Source organism: Microcebus murinus, chromosome 6, assembly GCF_040939455.1.
Source record: "Microcebus murinus isolate Inina chromosome 6, M.murinus_Inina_mat1.0, whole genome shotgun sequence".
Classification (NCBI taxonomy): domain Eukaryota; kingdom Metazoa; phylum Chordata; class Mammalia; order Primates; family Cheirogaleidae; genus Microcebus; species Microcebus murinus.
In genome coordinates this window covers 47,330,954-47,356,943 of record NC_134109.1, presented here as the reverse complement: position 1 = coordinate 47,356,943, position 25,990 = coordinate 47,330,954, and the positions used below count along the sequence as shown (strand labels likewise).

General features: G+C 33.6%; 1 protein-coding gene across 1 annotated transcript in view; it reads right to left on the bottom strand.

Moving 5' to 3' along the window:
* MAP4K5 (mitogen-activated protein kinase kinase kinase kinase 5) overlaps window positions 1-25,990 on the bottom strand; it is a 95,656-nt gene that overhangs the window by 33,206 nt on the left and 36,460 nt on the right. Inside the window, exons 4-13 of the mRNA XM_012757891.2 lie at window positions 19,940-20,030; window positions 19,417-19,481; window positions 15,667-15,722; window positions 11,874-11,921; window positions 11,743-11,785; window positions 10,882-10,954; window positions 7,154-7,285; window positions 4,838-4,900; window positions 2,893-2,974; window positions 1,834-1,950 (exon numbers count right to left, since the gene is read on the bottom strand). Of these exons, the coding sequence (XP_012613345.1) occupies window positions 1,834-1,950; window positions 2,893-2,974; window positions 4,838-4,900; window positions 7,154-7,285; window positions 10,882-10,954; window positions 11,743-11,785; window positions 11,874-11,921; window positions 15,667-15,722; window positions 19,417-19,481; window positions 19,940-20,030 (770 nt within the window). The remainder of the gene's footprint in view (window positions 1-1,833; window positions 1,951-2,892; window positions 2,975-4,837; window positions 4,901-7,153; window positions 7,286-10,881; window positions 10,955-11,742; window positions 11,786-11,873; window positions 11,922-15,666; window positions 15,723-19,416; window positions 19,482-19,939; window positions 20,031-25,990) is intronic.

Here is a 25,990-nt window from a genome sequence, read left to right as displayed (position 1 = left end):
AGGTCTATGACAGCAAGGACAGTGTTAGTCTCATACACCACTGTGCCCTCAACTGCCTGGACAAGGTTTTACATTTCAAGGACTGAAAGGTTGGTGATATCATTAAATAAAAATAGAGAATTCAGAAACAGTGGATTTGGGAAGCCCAGCAAAATGGTAAGGGAAATAAAACAAGGGTTTGGTTATCTATATAACCAATGAAAGACTAATTGGGGAACCAAGTAATAGCCAATTCTACATTTATGCTACAATAATTTTAATAATTTTTAATCTTTAAGGGAGTAAATAAGGTCTTATTTATTAGTCCAAGTCTGCAAATAATGGTTCAAGTAGGAAAAAAATCTATGTGCAGCAGGTTTAATATTTTCAATTAAAGTTCAGTTAATATTCAATATAATATTCATTGGGTACTTACTATATAATTGGATTATGCTTATATACTAGGCAATGGAGAAACAAAGATTAGTGTTTAAAGTTTGTCCAATGTCATATGTAGAAATGATGGTGCATTAACTAAGAGAGTACGCTCTGGAGTTTGCTTGGATTCCATGACTTATTAGCCATGTAATCTTGGCTAAATTACTTCCTTTTTTTTTTTTTTTTTTTGTCTCTCATTTCCTCCTTTGTAAAACAGGGATATTAATAGTATCTACTACAAAAGACTGTTTTGCTTATTAGATGAGTTAACATGGAAATTATCTGGCTTAATACTAGGCACACAATGAGTATCCAGTAAGTGTTGGTAGTATGATGCTTATAAGGAAAATTTAAAGCTCAAGAACATGAAATAGAAAATTTCCTTTAATAAATAATAACCAACAACACATAAATGTTAGTTCTATAGTCTTGTCAGTAGTGAAGGTAGAGATATAAAAGGAAATAAAGGCCAGAGAGAAATGAAGAGACAAGTTTCAAAAAACACGGAAGTAATCATAATAGGAGAGGAAGAGACACAAGGAGAGAAAGAGACATTTGTGAAAAAATACAGCTGTGTTTTATATATAGGCATAAATGGGTACCTGCTGATGAGCAGGAAGTCCCTCATTTCCAATTTCCTAATAACAAGTTGTGTTGTTATATAGATAATACATGTGAAATAATTCTATAACATTTTCAGAGAAGGCAAGCATAATTATGATAGCCCTTTATGTAATTATATAAGAAATAACAGTTTTGAAGAAATATTAGAAAGGACAAAATTTTCCATTGAGCACTTCAAATTAATTCCTTAAAATTATTTGTGTTGTTGATGATCTGCATAATAGAGAAACTATAAACATAACCAATTGGATTTCTAAAGAATCTCTTTTCTAAACAATAATATGCACGTGTGCTGTGGCTAAACTTTTGTTTAGTTTAAAGCAATGTTTTTAAAACCTTTCTTTACTTGGCAAAGTATGTCCTTTATATAATATATGTCCTGTAGAAAGATCAAACTCTCATTACAGAAGCTGAAGTCTACGGAGAAGGGAAATCACCAAAAGAGAAAGCATTTCCAGATTTTGGGGTAGGGGCACCTGATTTTAATCTCAGCTATGTCTTAAAAACTTCAGGCAAACCAAACTAAGAAAATAAAAAGAGACAGTGTTAAAGAAGAACTAATCCTAGTTCTGGAGAAAATTAGGATTAAGAAAAGTATCAACTGGTTATATTATACCAAAATACAAAAAATATCAAATGGTAATTATATGCAAGATAAGTGTACTTTACACTGTTAATTAATCTCTGCAGCTAAACCTGTTTTAAATAAATTTAAAGAGTGAATTGGAAAACAAATTCTAAGGTCATAGAGACCACTTGTTTTCAAATATAAGACTGCAAACACTTCCTTACCTCAAAGTCATCGTCGTCTCCTTCAGTGTAATGTGCATGGTTGTCTGGATTGTTCACTTTGTCCAACAGTTCAACAGCTAGGGCCCTAGAGAGACCTGGCTGCCCAACAAAAGTATGCTATGTAAAAAGAAAACAAAATGAAAGTTCATGAATATATTTCTATATCTATGGCTTATAGCAAATGTTATTTCTACCTTTTTATTCAATAACTAGTAAATACAAGCATATGGGAGCCTATTAATATAAATAAATTGAGCAAGTATTAGTAAAAATATTAATCAGAGAATCTATAATTATGTATTATAAAACTAAAGAGCTTTTGTGGAATAAATTTAGAACATGAATAATTTTTCTATCTAAAGTCATCTAATCTATATTAAGTTTAAAATTACAACTTAGTCTATACCAATGACATTCATTATTGATGTCATACTGATATGCAAATGAATCCTGTGGTATGGTTCATAAACACAATAAGAAAAAAGAATGTATATTCTATATTTGCACACATTTAATAAAGTAAATTTATGTTAACATGCAAAAACACATATAATTAAATAATGGCATTTAAATAAAACGTTCCTAGGTTGTTGTAATCACTGAGCTTTTCAAATATAAAAGTATTTTATACACAAACATACACACAGAGCATCCTGTAAATTTACATAAGCAAAAAAAAGCAATTAATTTTACATGACAGCAACATTTTTAAGAGTTTTCTCTAAGACAGGGGTCAGCAAACTATAACCCATGGGCAAAATCTGATGCATTGCCTCTTTTTGTAAATAAAGTTTTATTGGGTATTAAAACTCTACTCAAATATGTATATTGTCTATACTGCTTTTGACAACAATGGTAGAACTTAATAGTTGTGACAGAGACTATATAACCTGCAGAGTCCAAAATATTTACTATCTGATCCCTTACAAAAAGTTTGCTGACCCCTGCTATAAGAAATCACTAATATTTTCATATTAAAAACTTAAATACTTTTGTTTTAGTGATATATCTAATTACTGTGTGACTATAGGAAATTGTTCTGTAATTTCAATGACTTACAGTCAGAAGTCTTTCAGCAGTTGGTCTTTTTTTGGGGTTTTTGGTTAGTGCTATTTTGACAAAATTATGGAATGTTGATGACCTTCAAATAAAAAGAGACATGTACAAAAATGTTTCAGTAATGTAAGTTTTTGGTGTTACTAAATAAAATTAATTTACCAGCAGTTAGAAAGTCTGAAACACATCACTTTTTCTTAGGTCTCTTAGAGTTCTATATAAACCAAACAATGAAAACCAATGTACAGTATATTCCCTAGAAACATCTGTGTCAGTCATTTCTCTTAAGTAAAATGCAACTAAGTAATAATGTAGTAATATACAACCTCTAAAAATTATATCAAAAACTAGACATGGATAGGCTGTGTCATTTATATCATTTATGATCTTCTAAGTACTACTTAGGAGCCTCATTGCATAATTTACATAGTATGTAAATGTTGCACTATACCAAGAGTTTGATGGCACAAAGTAGGGTGGATAATATGAGAGACTATTTACACCCTAAAAAGGCTACTGAATTTCCTAGGGGAAGAGGGCAAAGAAGAGAGAGCAATTTTAGCAACCAGAAGGGTTTTCTTACCACCTGCATTGATGAAACTGGGAAAGGGAGAAGACATAAATTAAAGGTATCATGCTTTGATTAATTATGACAAAAAGGGGGTATTTCCACCACAATGTTCCACTATAGGAGAGACTGGACAAGAAGCAAATAGACAGAATAACCTTGGTGATAAGCAATGACAATAACCATGCAGCAGTTCTCTACAGAGAAATCAAACCAATGCATCATATTTGATGGCTGGTGATAGAGATAACATGGAGTCAGATAGTATGTGAAGACTAGCAGTAGGTTAGAAGGTTAGGTTAGAAGACTAGGTTCTCCAACAGTAATGACTGCTCTGGCATCTGACTATGAATTTAGCACTTACAGCTAACAGTTATTCATTCCTGAATGGAATATTCAGGCATTCCTGCCATAAAGCCCTTCAGTTCCAGATACCTATGAACTTAGGGCAACAGGGAACAGGAAGAAACCAGTGTTAATACAAAAGAATATACCTAGCAGTAGGCTATAAATTCCTTTATTCCACAGTGTGATTTTTTTACTCCTGGTATCATTCCCAGAATGGCGTGGCTTCTAAATAAAACTATACACAAACAGGCTACTGAAACATGAAGCAATAGTTTAGAACTTGTTTGGGGAGGGGCCTCCTAGAATCTGAAATAAGCTATGGACTGTCTCCTCAGAAACATGGACAAGCATACAGAATTATGGGGGCTCATGGACCTTCAAAAGATCCATGTAATCTACATGAAGAATTCCAGAATTTAATAACTTGAAAACCTTTATTTGCATAATTTCTTTTATTAAATGTATGGGGAGGATATTACAAGAAAAATAATTTTTAATTATCGTCAAACCAATGACATCTTTATGGACTATAAGGATAGGTAAGCTGCTTTACTTTCTAAGAGAAAGAAGAGATTAAGATGAAAATAAGTAATAAACTTTTTGAGGATTATGGAGGGAAGATAAAGGAAAAACTAAGAGATTGATTTTAAGTGCCACAGTAACTAGGAAACCTTTGCATATCACCTTCCATGAAAGTCAATATGTAATTAATGGCAATAAAATAACACAGGGCAAAAACAGAAGATTCTTCAAAACCTTAATGCATTAATTTCAATCTTTTTCCTCACTACGCCTCTTACCCAAGCTGCCAAAACCTAAGAACATGATTGAGTTTTATGAGAATGTTGGATTATGAAGAAATACCAGAAAATAAGCCCAGGTCCTTGCTGTAGCTTTGCAAGTAAATTACCTTTATAACTTGGGGCAAACTGCTTAATGTCTCTGGTCTTCACTTTCATCATTTATAAGAGAACTCAACCTGCGCCCCTTTTGACTATAAAATTCTATAAAACCATATATCCTTTAACTCACCATTTTGTTTTGTCCTTTAGTTTTGGAGGCTGAAAATTACTTTTTGACATTAAGAAGAGAGCCCTGAAATAAAAATTTCAGTTAAAGAGCAATGCCAAAATACTTTTATTACCACATCTAACAATCAAAATGAATATTCTGTAATGAATTGATACAATGATACTAAACTATGACATATGTAGGTACTGATGAAAACTGCTTTCAGGATGTGGAAATGAAATTTTTTATATTTTAGATAGCCTATAAAAAAACTTCTCCTGACTATAGAGAAGAACTTTAAATTTCTAACAAGTCTTTATTCACAAAGCAAAGCTACTAAATATTAAAGAGGAATTTTATTACCATACTGTTACATATATAACCAGTGTTATATCCTAAGTACATGCCTATATAATTGTGTATCATTCTGTAACACACAGAGATAATATGTTACTTTAACATAAAGTTGTATGTTTAGCAAAAGACTGGTCTCCACAATTATTCTGGATATATATGCAAATTATATCCACTTCCTGACCAATTTTCTTTTTTGGACAATAATTTCCAACATTCTCTTGTTACACATTAAGTCAATCTATAAGATGATTTTGTCCATGAATTCATCTTTGGCCCATTTTTCTATAGGGGTAGAAGGATAGAGGATGGATGAAGGAAGTTCTAAAATCTATATTTCCAATATTTTAAATTTTCTACTTTATCTAAATTATCTAAATGTTAAATGCTTACCAATTGTTACATTATAATTATGTTAGATAATACTACATTCTTTTTTTTAGTAATAATCAATTTTCTATGTTGCTTTGGTTCATATATATATAATAGCTGCCCTCAACTGCTAAATAATTTGCTTAGCAATTCATCAACTACTGGATATTTAGATTTTTTTCACTGCTATCTGGAATGGAGAATTCTTAGCATTTTCTTTTCTTGGATTACTTCCTAAGTAATGGAATCACTGGAACATTTGTTTTGTATTTAACAAATAACATCAAATTACTTTCCTAAGGGTCTATACTTATCAGCATTCCAGCTACAAGTAGATATCTTTTAACCTGTATATTTTTAGTTGTTCATGAGGACAAATAATTTTCCATGTTTCTTTAGTATCTGGTACTTCTTCATCAACATTAATCTATCTTTGGCCTATAGGTCTTTGAATGAGTTCCTTATACCATCCTGCCCAGCTAATTTTCCTATTTTTTTGTGAAGATAGGGTCTCGATATGCAGCTCAGGCTGGTCTTGAACTCCTGGTCTTAAAAAATCCTCCTGCCTTGGTCACTCAAAATGCTAGGATTACAGGCATGAGCCACCATGCCCAGCCCTTATATAGTATACATTAATCTGTTGTCAATTATATATTAGGAGAACATTTTTCCCATATTGTCGATTTTCCTTTTAACTTTACACTATTTACTTTAAAAGTTTAAATTTTAGCCCAATTTATTTTCTCCTTCAAAATGTCAAAAAATTTTTCAAAAGCCCTCAAATTTTTTTCCTGAAAGATAATATATCCTAAAATGTAAATGATAACTATACTCAACATAGGCACTTCTTCATTATCCCTAGACAAAGGAGAAAGAAACAAAATCAAATGTAACTATAAAAGTCTCATCTGCATTCTATCATTTACTTATAACTTCACATAGGAAAAAAAAAAGAAACAAGATCAATTGATGGAAGAACGAATGTAAAGGTTTAAAAAGACTTTTTTACAATGATAACTATCATCTCCTTGTATGATTATTTGTTTTATGGCAAAGGTTCAAACAGTATAGATAACTCATTGTATGTTGTTTAAGAGTAGCAATACAGAACAGGTTTTAGATGAGATTACTCCTGAATCCTTTACAATACCTTTAAAATTTTTCATTTTTAAAAATGAGCGTATGGCCGGGTGTGGTGGCTCACGCCTGTAATCCCAGCACTCTGGGAGGCCCAGGCAGGCGGATTGCTCAAGGTCAGGAGTTCAAAACCAGCCTGAGCGAGACCCCGTCTCTACCATAAAAATAGAAAGAAATTAATTGGCCAACTAATATATATAATATAAAAAAAATTAGCCGGGCATGGTGGCGCATGCCTGTAGTCCCAGCTACTCGGGAGGCTGAGGCAGGAGGATTGCTTGAGCTCAGGAGTTTGAGGTTGCTGTGAGCTAGGCTGACGCCACAGCACTCACTCTAGCCTAGGCAAGAAAGCGAGACTCTGTCTCAAAAAAAAAAAAAAAAAAAAAAAAAGAGCGTATAATACCTGAATTGTCAGTATTTTGCTTTCCCCAAAGACTTTACTAATAACTGTATAATTGTAAATAATGAGAACACCTCATTGGATGAAGATCAAACATAGGCGGCTGAAGTTCTCCAAGCTCAATTGCTGTTATCCCTACTGCCCAGATATCACAGAGTTGGTTGTAGCCACCATTTTTTTCCACCGCTGCAACTTCTGGGGCCATCCTAGAAGGAATCAATGGATATTTTTATTTTTATTTTTTTAAAAATTATATAAAATCTGCTACTTCTTGTTATAATCACTAGACTTGTTGAAGGGAAGGAGGCTGAGGGGTGGTTACTAGGAAAGAAGAAAATTACTAGTAAAGACTTAAATAAATATTACATACACATCCTTTTAAAATTCATTATTTAAGAATCTTAAATCCCTCATCGGAATGCTAGTGCTCTGGGGAAAAATCTTACCTTACTCTAGTTTCTGTTTTGTGAATCTTGTTATAGAATATCAGAAAAGAAAAAGAACACTTAAAACCCTGTGAATGTTAAAGAAAAGTTATCAAAGAAGGTGACACTTAATGAATTAGTAAGGAACAAAGAAGGGTGGGGAGTCTGAACATTTCAGTCAGAGGAAACCAGTGCAAATTCAGGAGGTAGGGAGAGCACACGAAACACCTGGAGAGGTGAAATGACAGTGCTTGCTACTCAATGTGTGATCATCTATAGACTGATATGGGCCATACACTGTGGGTTACCAGTCTGTGGTAAGTACAGCAATGAAGAATAAGCATTTATTATTATCAAAATGCACAATCATTTTTTGGTAATTCATTTTTATCTTATTTTACAAAAGTCTAAGTCTGTAATGGACAGGAAATGAAAAACAATTGTTCTTCACAACCGATGGTCTGAGAGAGTCTAGAAAGTGTTTGGAAAATAAACCTCAGAAGTAGAGGCTAGATCATGAATGACCTACTAATTATAAAAGGAAGTTTAGACTTTATAGTGAAAATGCCAGGGACTCACTGAAAGATTTAATCATCAAAGACAAACTTAATGTAAAACTCATGGCAACATGAAGAATAGCATGAGAGGAGGTAAACCCAGTCAGATAGATGAGTTAGAGGACTATTTCAAAAATAAAGGAAAAAATTATAAAGGATTTCTCAAAGGCAGTGGCAGAAGGAATAGAACAAAAAGGGTTGATTGAAGATATTGAGCTGAGTATAAAATGCTTGTGGAAACTGAAGTAGAGCTTCTATTGAACAACTGTTTAATATATAGAAAACTGAAGGTAAATTGAGCAGTGGAGTTGGAGTGATATATTTGGGAGTCACTAGTATATAATAATGATGGCATTAGAAGTTATAAAGTGTAGATTATACTGCTCCAGGGAAATACTTTATTTTTTTTTAATGTTTACTAATTTAAAATTAATTTATATTTATTAATACATTGAATATCCACAGGGTACAAGTTGCTCTTACATACACTTAGGTTTCAAAAAGTTGTATTAACATTTTCTCTTTCAATGTAAGTGTGGTTAAGGATATAAGATACATATACTAAAAATGCTAACATGGGGATGCATCCTATATGCAATGTTACATACATAATAATAGGAAGAGGAGTAAAGAGAAGAAAATGATCACCATAGAGCAAGATGACTGAAGGTAAGTTTCACAAAGGGAAGAGGTTGAGCTAGAGCCCAGAGAAGGCAAATTGGTTTCATATCCTCTGCCCACTGAAATCAGTTAGTGGTAGCTAAATGGTACATCTAGTTGATCAACATTACTGCACTTTCTGCTTGGTGGGAAACAGATCAATCAGTCTGCCACAGGTGAAGAAAGGCAGAATGTGAGCCACTCTTAAGAATGGGCAGGATTTAAGATAAACACAGGAAAGGGGCATTCTGGGAAGGTAATAAACAAACCTAAAGTAGTAGTATTTTATCTGGTATAATCAGGGTACAAAAAAATAAGACAATTTTGACAAAAGAAGATTGTTCACAAGGAGGATAGTCACAGACAGAGACAGAGGGGAAAATAGTCACACAATGAAGGAAATTCTATAGGTAATCTAACTCATTTATATTTTCATTTAACTTTTATTGAAATGATATTTAGTGAGGCATTCTTTTGTTATATAAAGTGGTATGTGCTGACTAAAAAGGATTTGGAATATATAAAAAAGATACAGGCCAGACACAGTGGCTCATGCCTATAATCTCAGCACTCTAGAAGGCTGAGGAAGGAGGCAACACAGTGAGATCTCATCCCTACAAAAAAAATTAAAAATTAGTCTGGCATGATAGTTCATGCCTGTAGTCCTAGCTGTTCAGGAGGCTGAAGCACAAAGATCACTTGAGCCCAAGAGTTTGAGGCTGCAGTGAGCTATGATTTTGTCACTGCATTCTAGCCTAGGCAACATAGTGAGATAAAGGACTGGGGGGGGGGGGGAACAAGTTAAGCAAGATCCACTTGAGAGAGAGAGAGAGAAAGAAAGAAAACAAGTTAAGCATGATTCCACTTGAAAAGAGCTACTGTTTCACATATTTTCACCCATAATTTTTACTTACACAAACACACACACCTTTTACAAAATGGGATTTTATTGCATATGCTACTTTTAATCTTGCTTTTATGATTAACAGTGTATCATGAGCCTATCTGCTGACATTCATCTTTAACAAGATAAATTTTAGTAGCAGCATGATTCCAATGAAGTTAATAAATGTACATAATTTTCTTAACTAATATTTGTTGCATATTATTTTCCCTCAATTTTCCATTACTAAAATATCATGACAAAGCTCTACATATATAAATCTCTATGCCTCTCTAATAAATTATTACTTATAAATAAAATAATTCCACTAGTAGAATTATTAAGACTAAAGAACATAAGCATTACTTAAGATTTTTGAAAAATAATTTCAAATTATGCTTCAAAATTGTTCTACCAATTTCCACTTTCACTGTCAAATATTTAGCAATAGTGGTTAATACCCATGCTTCCAAATATTTTCCAATTTGACAGAATAGAATGTCACTATTTAATTTGCATTTTTGTTCATCAAGGTAAATATTATCCATATTTTATGACATCTTATATGCATTATTTTAATAACTTCCTGCTTCTAATGAGATATTCTTTTTATTGACATATAATAACTTACATGTTAAAGATATTAAGCCTAGTTTGGCATTTTTTAGCCAATAGTTCCTGGTCTTTTTACTTGCCTTTTAATTTTTTTAAGCGGGTGGACATATGTAAGTTTTAAATTTTCATGTAGTTAAATCTATCAACCTTTCCTTTTGGAGTTTTATGCTTTCATGCCCAGAAAGGCTTCCTCTCTTAAAGCAGATATTTATTGATGATTTCAATTTTATATTTAATTAATTCCTATCATATACAATTTATTTTATCACTAGGTATAAAATACAGAGTTACATTAAATTTCTTTCCAAATAATAAATTATCCAACATTGCATATTAAAGGAGCTAACCTAATAGAAGCAATACCAGAAGAAAGGGTAAGAAAATGACAAGAGGTAATACAAGTCTTTTGAAAATTTCATATGTATGAATCCTCTCATTATAAGATTCCAGGGACAGTAAAAATTGTTAGCACTTCAATGAAGGGAAAGCTGGACGATGAAAATGAGTACCAAAGTTCTTTAACCCAATCAGAAGTAAGATAGTATCAAGGATCATGAAAGTATGCTAACTTTCAATTATCACTTATATTGCCAAGTACCAAAGTTGATTGCTAACCATGAAGAAATGAAAATGCACCAAATTCAATGACAGTAATGTCTTACCAATAAGGGGTGCCAATGAAAGATTTCCTTTTTGCAATGGTAGCTGTTATTTTTGCAGCCACACCAAAGTCAGCTGATGAGGAAAAAAACAGAAAATTTTAGTTCTTTCAATGCAACTTATTTTTAAGTTTCACTCTTAGGCAAGGCATTATTTATAATTCAGATATTAATGTTAGGAAATGTACATAAATTGAATACCTAAATCTCTTTTTGCTTGGTTCATAACAATCATTAAAACAAAAAAATTTATTGAAACTTTAATGGAATGAAAATATACTTTCTTAAGAAAAAAGTTAATAAAAATATTTTTATTTCAAGCACAATGAAGTTAATTTGGAAAAAAGACAGCAAAAAATAAAACACAAGAGAAACTACACACCTGGATTTCTTTTATCCTAACACAACAATAGCATTTGGATGCAATTTTTTGGAAAAGTCTTTTTTCTAGGTATAAACTTTTTAATTGGTGTTAAACATGGTTGTAAAAAAATCACACATATAGTTCATTTTTATCATGTAACACTTCAGGGGATTTTGCTCTTACATGTTCATAAACATATGTTCATAAACATTAATGATTGAATAATATTCTATAAGTAGATTTATCATAGCATTTTAAATTGCTAGACTTATGTTTGCATTTTTTCTATTATAAATAATATGATTAATACTTCTGTGATTATGGATTTTCCATCTTTAGAATTAATTTCCTTAAATTGAGTTTCAAGAGTAAATTACTGGGTCAAAAGATGAAAACTAGGGTGACTCTTCGTATGAATATTGAAATTGTATAATGGTAATTCTCATTTAAAATTTTATTAAAAAATTTTTGGAAAAAGTTAAGAACTTGAAATAACATACCTAATTTTACATCACCATGATCTGTCAATAAAATATTTGCACCCTAAAACAAAAATACAAATACTATTAAATGAGCATCATAACATTCTGTCCAACAGAATTGGCAATTTAATTATATTAAATGAACTTACTTTGATATCTCTATGCATTTTGCCCTTAGTATGCAAATAGGCAAGACCCTAAAGTTTAAAAAAAAAGGTATGTATTAGCAAAACTGCAAACTTGACTCCTGAATTTTTTACTTAAATCCTTATTATTAATAAATAAGAAAACCTTTATTGGAGGAAATCTAGATCAGTTTCCTTTTTTACTAATCAATGTTTACTATATCTTAAAAATTTCTAATTCATTTTCTGGTAAAAATCCAAAATACTTTACTAAAACATTATCACCACAGTCAAACTAAAGAACATATCCATCATCCCAAAAGTTTCCTTATGCTGTGGCCCTTTATAATTCTCTCCTTTCCCCTCCTGCCCTCAGCAAACAATGGTCTGCTATCACTAAAGATCAGATTTTCAAAATCGTTTGACTCTATGTGTTCTGCATTTCCATAAAAATTTTAGAATCAGCTTGTCAATTTCTTTCTTTAAAAAAAAAGCCCTCCTTAAATCTTGCTTGGGATTGTACCTGATCTATAGGTCAATTTCGGGAGAATTAACATTTTAACACTATTGAGTCTTCTGATTCATGACCATGATATATTAATAGTTCTCAATTTATTTAGGTCTTTAATTTCTCTCAGCAGTTTTGTAGTTCTCAGTATGCTGGTGTTTATGCATCTTCTGTTATATTTACCCTTAAGAATGTCATATTCTTGATGTTTTTATAAGTAGTATTCTTTTAATTTCTGATTATCTGTTGCTAGTATATAGAAATCTAATTAATTTTTGTATATTGATTTTGAATTCTGCAATCTTTGTAGCCTCATTTGTTAGTTCTAGTAGCTACTTTGTAGATTCTATTCCATTTTCTACATAGATGATTATGTGGTCTGTGAATAGATAGTTTTACTTCCTACTTTCCAATCTAGATACCTTCTATTTCATTGTTTTCTCTTTTTGTATTTACCAAAACCTCTAGTACAATGTTGAAAATAAATAGTAAAAGCAGATCCTTGCCTTATTTGACTGATAGTGGGGAAAAGATCCAGTGTAAATCACAAAGTATGATTTAGCTTCAGGGTTTTTATAGGTGCTCTTTATCGGGTTGACCAAGTTCCTTCTTATTCATAGTATGTTCAGAATTTTTATCAGGAATGCATGTTGGATTTTGCTAAATGATTTTTCTGTGTCTACTCTGATAATCATGTGGGTTTCCTTTCTTAGTTTGCTAATATGGCCAATTACTTGAAATAATTTTTGGATGTTAAACCAACAAACCAACATTGCACTCTAGGATAAATTCCACTTGTTCATGATGTATTACCATTTATCATATATTGTCATTATCTTTGCTAAACGTTTTATTTTACTTTGTAATTTTGTACCTATTTTTATGTAGTTTTGTTGTAATATTGTCTGATTTTGGTATCAGAATAATGCTGACTCAAAATGATTTGGGAGGCATTTCCTGCTTTTCAATTTTCTAGAAGTGTGTGTGTAGAACTGGCATTATTTCTTCCATAAATGTTTAGCTGAATTTACTCTATGACGTCATCTGGCTTGAAGTTTTCTTTGTCAGAACAGATATAGGATTATTTAGGTTATTTCTAAGTGAGTGAGCTTTGATAGTTTGTATCTCTCAAGGAAATTGTCGATTTCACCTCAATTGCACAACTTTATTGGCGTATAGCTGTTCATAATATTCTCTTGTTATCCTTCTAATATCTGTACACTCTGTCATGATATCCCATCATTCATTTCTGATATTTATTGGTCATGTGTTTCTTTTCCTTTCTTGTGGATAGGTCTGCTGGTGATTAGTTCTTTCAGCTTTTTAAGTCTGAAAAACTATTTTGCCTTTGTTTTTGTAAGGATATTTTCTTTAGGTATAGAATTCTAGGAAGACAATTTCTTTTTAGTACTTTAAAGATTTTCCACTATCTTTTCACTTGATTGTTTCTAACAATAAATCTGCTATCACCTTTTTCCTTATTCTTTTGAACATAATGCATCCTTTTGTTCTAGAGTGCTACTAGATTTTCTCATTATCAAATAAGCAATTTGATTATGATGTGCCTTAGTGAAATTTTTTTTCATGTTTCTTATGCTTGGGGTTTGTTGAGCACTTTGGATATATGAGTTAATATTTTTCATCAAATTTGGAAAGTTTTCAGCTATTACTTTTTCGAGTATTGTTTTCTGTCTCCTCTTTTCTCTCTGTTCCTTCAGGGACACCAATTACATCTGGCCACTTGAAATCATTCTACAGTTTAATGATACTCTTTTCATTTAAAAAAAATTCATTTTTTTTTGTTTCATTTCAGATATTTTCCATTGCTATGCCCTAAAATTCACATTAATTTTTTTTTTTTTTTTTGGCAATGTGTAGTCTACTATTAATCCCATCCTTTGTTAACTCCATCAGACACCGTGGTCTTCACTGTCCTTTATTATTTGATGTCTAGTTTCTTGAAAACCACTGTTTCACATATTTTGCCTACTTTCTTTGTTTCAGATAGCATAATAAACCCACTTCTTGTTACTCCATCTTGACTAGATATGGAAGTTTGTCAGCATGACAGAATTTTAAAATTGGAACTAATCTTCGAGGTAATCTCTTCCTAAGCCTCATTTTATACAGTCATGTGTCACTTAATGACAGGGATACATTCTGAGAAATGCATCGTTAGGCAATTTTGTCATTATGTAAACATCAGAGTGTACTTACATAAACCTAGATGACACAGCCTACTACACACCTAGGCTATATGGTATAGCCTATTGCTCCTAGGCTACAAAAATGTACAGCATGAATACTGTAGGCAATTATAACACAATGGTGGGTATTTATATACCTAAACATAGAAAAGGTACAGAAAAAATATGGTGTTATAATCTTAGAGGACCACCATCATAAATGTAGTCTGTTATTGACTGAAATGCCATTATGTACTGTATGACTGTACTTGGGGAACTAGAACTATATAACAAGTTAAAGTTATATACCAGGGCCAGAGTGCAAACCTAAATTTGATTTTTGTCTTTTTTTTTTCACTTCCACTCAGTACTCTGTCCATTATTTAAGGAAACAATGAACTCTGGAAATTAAAATAAAATAAAATAAAATATAAAGAATTTGTCAATAATTCTCTACTATGAGTATATGATTAAGTTTGTATTTTATGTAGATATAATAGATTTCTATGATATATGAATATTACAGAAATATATATACATACACACACATATATATATATAAATATTGGAGAATTTACTTTCATTTATTTCACAGTAAGATTTGGCAGTGATATGTCTTTTCTTTTCCTTCCAAACTCAGGGCTCTAGGTCATGGTATATCGTTTAAAGCATGTGGAAACCAACTCTTTTCAAACTGACTAGAGCTTTGTCTTAGATCAAGTCAATCTCCCAGTTTGTAAAATATGGAAGAACAACATATAGAACATCAATTTCATTTCTAAACTTCTTACACAATCTAGAAAATGTAGGAACAGAAGCATCAACTAACAATTATTTGTTATAAATTACCAAAATATAAAACACATTCATTACTGCTTAATCCCTCCTCCTAACTTAAATGTAGAACACCACATATGATCATTGTGCATATCAGCATCAGCTTAAATGAATACTTATGACTCATTCATGAAAGAAATAACTAGTTTTACAGAGTTATAATATAAGAGATTAATGGAAAAATCATTTTGGTTGACCCTTTCTCTTTTGGGCAGACCACCATTTTATAGTTCTAAATTGTGAAACTATTAATAGAATTGCCAATCTATATAAGCAGATATAGTACCTGTAAAGTTTCTCTGCAGACATAGGCTATTTGCAGTTCTGATAATGGTCCAGTAACTATAAAGAAAAAGAGATCACTTTGTTATACAATTCAAACATAACAGATTAAAAACAATTTACTTAAAAAGTGATGAACTGTTATGAAACAACTTTTGCATATATTGTTAGACGACTTCTGAACACAAGCATATATTTTTTTGAAACCAAGAAACAAAAAAAGTTAACATAGAAAATTTTAAAATGTACTTTAAAAATAAAAGATTTAACCCCGTAACTACTTTGTTCAGTGAAAATATTAAGCACTCATTATATGCAAACCATAGTAGTAGGCATCACAGAAAGGTATATAGAAAGCAACAGACAGGTTCTCAATCCTGAACAATTTTCTAAAAATAAAGAAACCAAAACATATAAAACTAATTACAGTTATAGAGAAATAGAGAACCACAAAGAGATTGATTGTTGAAATATACGAAAAGGCATCACACACATTTTTAAAGGTCAAAATACCATTTCTTTAGTACGATTTTTTACCACACCTAGCAAAACAGAGAAGCATGAGAAATATTTTACTGTATATTTTAATCAGTGTCTCTCTATTCCACCTAGGAACTTAAAGTTTTGATTCTTAGTAACTTTATAGAATAGTAGTAAAAAGAAATCCACTTAATTAACAGCATCTAATTTGCAAGTGTGAATGGTCTTGATTATTATGCTACCTACTACACTATTTACAGGAATGGGTACTTCTAAGATTCAATTTAATTCAACAAATATCAGGTTTTAATAATAGAAAGTATTAATAGGAATTCCACAAGGAAACAAATTAATATCTTAAAACAATTCTGTAAACTTAAAAGGAAAACTAGCAAAAAAAAAAAACAATGCCAGATATATAGTTTGATTTTATCCATATTATTAAGAATTCTCTCATTTTGTGAAAATGTGAATGGATAAAGATCACAATTACTGAATAAAACTTTTCATATAAAAGATAATACTTTATAAAATCATAGAAAAAAACTGAAATCCAGTGGCATAGAAAATTTTAAAGCCACAGATAGTCTGAATAATTATATTTTGTATGTCTGCCATATTTATGTGATATTAAACGTTTTTTTTGAGACAGAATCTCACTTTGTTGTCCAGGCTAGAGTGAGTGCCATGGCGTCAGCCTAGCTCACAGCAACCTCAAACTCCTGGGCCCAAGCAATCCTTCTACCTCAGCCTCCAGAGTAGGTAGGACTACAGGCATGCACCACCATGCCCAGCTAGTTTTTTCTATATATTAGTTGGCCAATTAATTTCTTTCTATTTATAGTAGAGATAGGGTCTCACTCTTCCTCAGGCTGGTTTCAAATTCCTGACCTCAATCCTCCTGCCTTGGCCTCTCAGAGTGAATGCTAGGATTACAGGCATGAGCCACCATGCCCAGCCTTAAACATGTTTTTTTAAGTCAGGGTCTCACTCTGTCACCCCAGCTAGAGTACAGTGGTATCATCATAGCTTAGGTATTAAACTTTTTTTTTTGGAGACAGGGTCTTGCTTTGTTGCCCTGGCTAGACTGCAGTGGCGTCATCACAGCTCACAGCAACCTCAAACTTGTGGACTCAAGTGATCCTTTTGCCTCGGCATCCCAAGTAGCTGGGACTATAGACGCATACCACCACACAAGACTAATTTTTATATTTTTGGAAAGATGGGGTCTCACTCTTGCTCAGGCTGGTCTCAAACTCCTAAGCTCAAGCAATTCTCCAGCCTCAGCCTCCCAGAGAGCTAGGATTACAGGTGTGAGCCACTGCGCCTGACCAAAACTTTTTTTTTTTTTGAGACAAGGTCTCACTCTGTTGCCCTGGCTGGAGTGTAGCAGAGCAATCATAGCTCACTACAGACTCCAACTCATGGGCTCAAGCAATCCTCCTGCCTCAGCCTTCTGAGTAGCTGAGACTATAGGCACGGGCCACCGTGCCTGGCTGATTTTTAACTTTTTTTTTGTAGAGACAGTGTTTCACTATGTTGCCCAGGCTGGTTTCAAATGATCCTCCCACCTTGGCCTGACAAAGTGGTGGGATACAGATGTGAGTGACCATGCCTGGCCACATGGTTTAAAATAAAGGAGCAGTGATCAGAGTTTAGGTATCAGTTGGAACTTTTGGTGTTATGGGTTATTTGTTGTGATTAGATTATTATATTTTAAAATTGATAATTTAAGTACTATATTCATACATTTCTATTCTAATTCAGAATTTTACTTCTTAGCCTGGCTTCACTTACAGGTAATGACTTACCAATTTGGTAGATATTCTTTCATTTTACTATGCATTTACATTCATATGTATACTTATAAAAATATCATTTTTAAAAGGCTAAGTATGATCAATTATGCTATACATATTCTTTCACAATTCACCTTTTCCATTTAAAAACAGGCCTAGGCTGGGCGTGGTGACTCACGCCTATAATACAAGCAAGCTTTTGGAGCCAAAGCAGGAGGATCACTTGAGACAAGGAGTTCGAGATAAGCCTGGGCTACATAATAAGACTCTGTTTCTATAAAAAACACTTTAAAATAAACTAGCTAGGCATGATGGTACATGCCTGTAGTCCCTGCAACACAGGAGGCTGAGGTGGGAAGATTGCTTGAGCCCAGGAGTTGGAAGCTATAGTGAGCTATGATCATGCCACTACACTCCAGCTTATATTACAGAGCGAGATCCTGTCTAAAGAAAAACATTTTTAAAAAAATAAAAATGGGCCTTAAGGAGATTTATCTAAGTCAACATATATGAAGCTACTTCATCTTAAGGGCTGATGGTATTCTATATTACAGGTAAAAAGTAGTTTATTTTAGCCAATGCTTTGTTGACTTACATTTTAAAACTTTGACTTCTACAAGTTACAAAATATTATTTAAATTGGAACAGCACTTCTGTTTTAACATCTATTGTGGCTGCATTTGTAAACTGCATGACTGAAATTTGATAAGGCTTCCAATATAAAGATTTCAACATAGAAATCTGTAAAATTTGTAAATTTTTTAACATTTGTTTAAAAATATTTCGCATAATTCTTAACAAATCATGCAATGCATAGTTGCAAGGGGAGTTTTACTATTCCACATCCATGTTAAACAAGGAAAAGAAACATTATAAGGATCTAAGGATAGTCTCATAAACTCTAGAAATTCAAGAAATTGTCAGCAACAAAACATATTGGAAGCTAAACTGTAGAGCTAAAAATAAAACTATTTCTAAGTAGAATTAAGAAGCAAAGTCAAATTCAGTTCAGAAAGCTGTGAAAACTAAATTAGAAGAATGCTAAGTAAAAAACTCCAAATTTTCTAAAATACATTTTAAAATACAAAATTATAGTAACAAGTAAATTGCATTTCGAATTAGCAGGTTAAGTTACTAAGACAGACACATATGTAATTTCCTTTTTATGAGTTATTCTTTGTACTCTCATGTACAAGGAAGTTTTAGGCCGATTCATCTGCCGATAAAACACCTTCCTAGAGACTGTATCTAAAAAGTAAAGTTTGGATTGTACAAATACTTTGGATTTCTCAGTTGAGGCTCAGGCAAATTTAACTGAATAACCAACAAAAATAAAATTTAGATTTCTTTTATGTGTACTCTGGAAACAGAAAAGAAGAACGTAAAACAGCAAATCTACCTGGTAAGCTAGAAATGTCAAACAATGATCATTAAAGTCAAAGTTGTTTTAAAATGTAAAGTCAAATTAACAGTACCATGGTAAATATCTTGAAGTGATCCGCCACCACAGTATTCCATACAAATCCACAGTTTTTCCCGACTAATATGAAAGACAAAGAAAATGATATTAGTGATTCTCAATCACTGAAATACTCTAAGGTTCTCAACTTCCCAGCACACCAAAGTGTAGGATGATTTAAGAGTACAACAGGAAACTGCCATGCTACCTCTCCTCAATATACAGAGCACATCATTTTCAGCTTTGTTTTGCCTTAAATGGTTTAGAATGTGACCAGTTTTATAAGTTAAAACACTTAACTAGTAATCATTCATAATGTTTCATTAAGGTTGCCAGATAAGATATAACTGTATAAATGGAGATGTCATTATTAATATAACAGGGAAGATGGTAATAAAACCCTAGAAATTTTAGAACTTTAGACAACATATTTTAAAAAAATATACAGATATAACAGCACTTACATGAAAGGGAGGGAAAGTGGCAGTAAAGAGTATATAAAATATAAAGAAAGAGCAGATGCTTTTTTTTTTTTTTACCTGAGATAACTCCCAAAGTAGGCAACGATGTTGCAATGTTTACATTCTTTAACCATAAATATTTCTTGTTGAATCAAAGAAAAATCATCTCCTAAAAAACAAAGTTGGTCACAATGTTATTCAAAATATATAGAAGAAGGAAGAAATACTTTATAATAAATATTAGAGATGAGGATTTAAGCATTCTCAATACTTCAATGGAAATGTAAACTGAGGGATTCTTTCCATCAAGGCTTAAGTCTTAAAAATGTATAAAATCTTTGAACCCACAATTTCATTTCAAAATTTTTTTAATGAGATATGCACAGAGATGGGTGTTCACTACAGTATGGTTTAGTAATGAAAGACTGGTTAAATAAATTATGGTACAGTTACAAATACTATATTATAGTTAAAAACATGTTTTGATATAAAAATATGTTCATGACATATTAAAAGAAAAATTTATATTATCATATTTAATTACATATATATATAGAAAAAGTGTTTCAAGAAACACATGCAATGGTTATATCTGGTTGGTAAAACTAAAGGTAATTTTGCTTCCTTCCCTTTTTTTGAGACAGTCTCACTGTGTTGCCCAGGCTAGAGTGCCGTGGTGTCAGCCTAGCTCACAGCAACCTCAAACTCCTGGGCTTAAGTGATCCTCCTGCCTCGGCCTACCAGAGTGCTAGGATTACAGGCTTCCTTCTTTTTTGATTCGTATTTTTCAATTTGTCTATCACAAATCCATTTGAGTTAACTAGAAAAGGTTACATTAAAATATTGGTTATTTATGGGACTTCTATGGTTATTATGAGAATACTGTTTGGAATGTGTATTGTCACCATCAAACTCCGTTTTACATGAAAATAATGTTTATTTTAGTAAAAGGAGTTTATTATGTAAAGGTAGTATAATGTAGAAATTAACAGCATGAGGCTTGGATCAGGCACTCCTGTATTCAAATCCTGATTCTGACATTCACTTTATTTGGGACAATTTAACCCTGTTGAGCCTTGGTTTCATCTGTTAAGTAAGTAGCATTTAGATTCATTCACCTACTTAGCTTCTTTATCTACCACTTTCCCAAACATTCCCTGCATTTTAGCAATATCAAGTTGTTGGCCACTTTTGTAACAGATTCTTATGCCCCCATATTTCTGATTATGCAGTTGTATTTATTCTGTGTCAAATGTGGGTAATGTGAGAAAGAGGTAAAGCACATAGTGCACTGACACAGAATAAATGCAACAACAATATTATATTGGAGACTGAGAAAGATACAAAAGAAAGTGTTCCTTGCTAGGAACATCATTATAACATATTTTTCATTAGATATTGTTTTACAGTGGTCTTTGCAAAGCAACTTCAAGTTTAAAATCAGTGGTGTCCACACAGACTCTGGCTCTAAGTTAAAGTCATCTTAGAAAAACATACAAGGCCAAGAAAGAAAAATTCAGAAATTAGGACTCAAATAAAATTTTCACAAAAGCCAGAAATATTTCCCCCTTTAGATGTCCAACTCTCTGAATTCAGAACCAAATAAAAGCTACAAGTATTCTGCCATGTCATTAATAGCTTTTATTGTTTTATTTTTATTTTTTGAGACAAAGTCTCACTCTGTCACCTAGGCTAGAGTGCTGTGGCGTCAGCCTAGCTCACAGCAACCTCAAACTCCTAGGCTCAAGGAATCCTCCTGCCTCAGCCTCCCGAGTAGCTGGGACTATAGGACAGGTTCTCACTCTTGCTCAGGCTGGTCTAGAACTCCTGACCTCAAGTGATCCTCCTGCCTCAGCCTCCCAGAGATGCTAGGATTACAGGCATGAGCTACCACGCCTGGTCCTATTAATACCTTTTAAAGAACCAATCATTAATGATATCATTTAAGGATATATTTAGTTTAACTATTAATAAATAAAATTTATTTATAATCATTAAAATGTTTTTCAATAGTCATTTCATATAAACATTAACTGATAATCCAGTTATAGGATTTAGTGTTAACAATTTTAAAGGATTAGGTAGGCCAAATGAGGGTACAATCTTCTAACTAAATAAAAGTCTAAGTAAAAATCTTTAAAAATAATATAGATTTTATTTATAAACTGGGAAAACATGTATTATATAAATGGTTACATATACCTTAAATATAAGAGTATAACTGCAACTTTTTATAATTGAAAATTTGTTTTTCTTTTTTTTTTTTTTTTTTTGAGGGACACAGTCATGTTCTGTTGCCCGGGCTAGAGTGCCATGGTGTCAGCCTAGCTCACAGCAACCTCAAACTCCTGGGGTCAAGGAATCCTCCTGCCTCAGCCTCCCAAGTAGCTGGGACTATAGGCGAGGACCACCATGCCTGGCTAAATTTTTTTCTATATATTTTTAGTTGTCCAGCTGATTTCTTTCAATTTTTTTTAGAAGAGATGGGGCCTTGCTCTAGCTCAGGTGGGTCTCAAACTCCTGAGCTCAATCCACCTGCCTCGGCCTCCCAGAGTGTTAGGAGTACAGGTGTGAGCCAGAAAATGTGTTTCTTAATGGTCTGCCAATGAAAGAGGATCCAAAACAAGATGATCTCATGTTCCTCATTATCAAGTTAGGCAGAAGCAGTTAGAAAGCCCTGAAGGCAGTAGAAAGTTTGTCCACCCAGGTGTAGAGGGAAGGCACAGCTTTCTACATCCATTCATGGGGACCAGAACACCATTTCTCTTTTTAGATTACTCCTCCACCTTAGCCTTTTCCATTGTAGCATTAAAACTTAGTCTTTACACATGCTAATTTCCATCAAACTGGCTAGCCATCCTTCTTTTGTCAAGAAGCCCTGAATTACAAAGGAAACAAGAGTAAACAAAGCATCTAACTTTGTTAATATATGCTATTCTTTGGATTCCCACCTACTCACTTTTAAATGTGTACAGAAGTCTTATATCTGAGCTGTGCTGAAAAATTCTTCAGTTAAGTCTGGGATTTACAATACATTTTCTCACAGGAATAACTTCACATATGGTGCCTAACTTCTTCTCAATGGTGTCTAAATTCTTAAACTGACCTGTAAAAGTCAATAATATAGCTCAATTAATACTACTAGTAACAAACCACTACTTCTTGGGGGGAAAATTAGCTCTGAGTTCCACCCTGCAACTATGCTCCCAGCAGTAGCTACATGAGGTTTCTATCAGGAAAGGTGGGGTCTTGGTAAGAGTGAGCAACAGCTTTTTACAGCTGTGGCTGGAAGCAAGCATTCGCAAGCACAGGTCATTAATAATTAAAATGTTGGGGATTGTGCCTTAATATACACAATTTAGTGAGTAAACTCCAATTCTGGGTATACTTTTTACATATCTGTTTCACTATTGTTTTAAACTTTAATACAAAGGGGGTAGAATCTTCTGTGAACCGCAATTGTACCATGGAACAGACTTACATAAGTATTTTTGTAGTCTATCCTGAGACGTAGACAAGCTAAATACAGTTATCACAGATGCAGCTATTCTTTGATGACCTACAGCTGCATCAAATGATCTGAAATCCAACCTATTTTACTTTTCTCATTCAGTGATATGCCAGACTAATGCTACTTTCCACTGAGATGCGGGATAAAATCCACTAAGTTGAGAGGCCTTAGGCCTGTAGGTTCCCGTTCTGTTGCTCATATATAAATGAGTTTTAAGAGGTATTTGCTCAAAGGAAAGAAGGTGCATTCTTCACATTCTGGCAATATAAGGATGAGACTAGCTGAGGACCACAGAGCCCCTTATCTTCACTTTTGACCACGTACCTATGGTTTCCATTTAAATGTCTTGCTAGCACCTTGAATTTTCCCTAAGGGACTAATACCTTCTCTTAAAAACCATTTTCTCCTCCTGACTTTCCTGTTTGGGTTAATAATACTTTTTTTTTTCTTTTCTGTTTTTTTGAGACAGAATCTCACTCTTATCTTCCAGGCTGGAGGGCAGTGGCGTCATCATAGCTCATTGCAACCTCAAGCTCCTGGGCTCAAGTGATTGCCCTGCCTCAGCCTCCGGAGTAGCTGGGACTACAAACATGTGCCACCACACCCAGCTATTTTTTTCTATTTTGTAGAGATTGGGGTCTCGTCCAGTTGCTCAGGCTGGTCTGGAACTCCTGACCTCAAGTGATCCTCCCATCTTGGCCTCCCAGAGTGCTAGAATTATAGGCATGAGCCACTGCACCCACCAATAACACTTTATTCTACAGGACAGGACTAACCACGGCCAGCTTGTCTGTAGCCTCTTTTTTTTTTGTATTTTTTTTTGAGACAGAGTCTCACTCTGTTGCCCAGGGCTACAGTGCCGTGGTGTCAGCCTTGCTCACAGCAACCTCAAACCTCAAGCGATCCTCCTGCCTCAGCCTCCTGAGTAGCTGGGACTACAGGCATGCGCCACCATGCCCAGCTAATTTTTTCTATATATTTTTAGTTGGCCAATTAATTTCTTTCTATTTTTAGTAGAGACAGGGTCTCTCTCTTGCTCAGGCTGTTTTTGAACTCCTGACCTTGAGCGATCCTCCTGCCTCGGCCTCCCAGAGAGCTAGACCCGGCCTCTGTAGCCCTCTTAAGAGAATCCACCTCCATCCAGCAGAAGCTACTGTTTGTGCCATGTGACCTTTCACGTGCTAAAGGTACCAGAGTGGAAACTGACCTGAAAAGAACTAATCCATAGCCTGGCAAGAGATTAATCACATTTGATCTCTTGAAAATGTGAACCATGGAGATGGAGTCAGTTGCTAGTTCCCCAGCAGAATCACATTAAAACTGGAATATTAGAATAAGAGTTCATGAATGACTATGGTTAAGGTTTCTAGAGATGTCCTACTGAAAATCTGGCTTTTTGTCCTTACACAGGAAAGGGAGAAATCCACCAGAGACTAAATGTATGGGCATGTTTTTCCCTCCTCTCTGATGAGGGCAGTTGCTAATTGCACCAAAACATAGTCAGAGATAGCTTGGAATCACTGAGGCTGGATGCTTATTACCTCAAGCTCTATAAGGGATAAGAGGGCGTGGGGTTTGTGAGTTTGTGTGTGTGTTAGGGAACTCACCCAGAAAAGGGAACCATGGGGAGACAAGAGGGATAGTAGCTCTGTGTCTGAGATGGTAGACAGAGGAATCAATCCAATTAAAATGATAATTAAATGATTTAAAAGCTCCTAAAACTGGCTTGGGCTCTGGGAGGTTGTTGTAAAAATGAACTGAGAAGTGCAGATATTAGCTATAGCATTCTGGGTTCTAGATGGTATTAATACTGGGGATTTGTGTTTTAAGGCTTTTTGAAAAACCATTGTATTATTGTTTGAGTTTAGCATGGTCAGTAACCACTAGAGCAATGATTACAGCCTCCACCATAGTGTTTCAAGGCTGACATTGAAATAGAGATTTGCTAAATAAGGGAAGCAAACACTGCAAAATCCTGAAGGCTGTTTTCTGATAGACAAACTCTACTATTGTCCCTGTTGCTAAGTCATTTCCTGTCTAGCAGTATACTGCAACCCTAAACCACAATTTTTAATTGGAGTGGGCAGCCCACCCCCCAAAACAAGCTACCCTATAAAAATATAGGCTTAGAATCTGTGGTCACTATAGAGACTGGTCTTTGCTCCCACTTTCTTTGCTTTGAATACTTAGCCAACACTAGTGTTTACTCAGCTATCAGCTGCTTCTGCTACAATCAGTCCATTTAAATAGGTTCAAGTTAGATTCTATTAATGCCAAACTCAAAACACTTGTAAAAAACATAATAAGACGACTTAGAAGGAAACAGACTGGAACTTTAGGGTCTCCTGATACTATGGGCAGGCTGACAAAAAGAACTCAAGCCTTCACACTCAGGATGTAAACTGACATTGCAGCCCTCGTGTTTAAGGGTCCTCTGGATTATATTTGGATTCAACACCCTCTCAAAAATTTCTTGTATTCAAATAAGGCCTAAAAAATAGTACTTGGAAAATGATTAAAAAACAATATACCCTCAGATTTAAAGAAAGTACTAGGTATTAAATCTGGTTGTGGCAAGATGAAAGGTCGTAAGTTTCATCACACTCTTCCCTCCAATA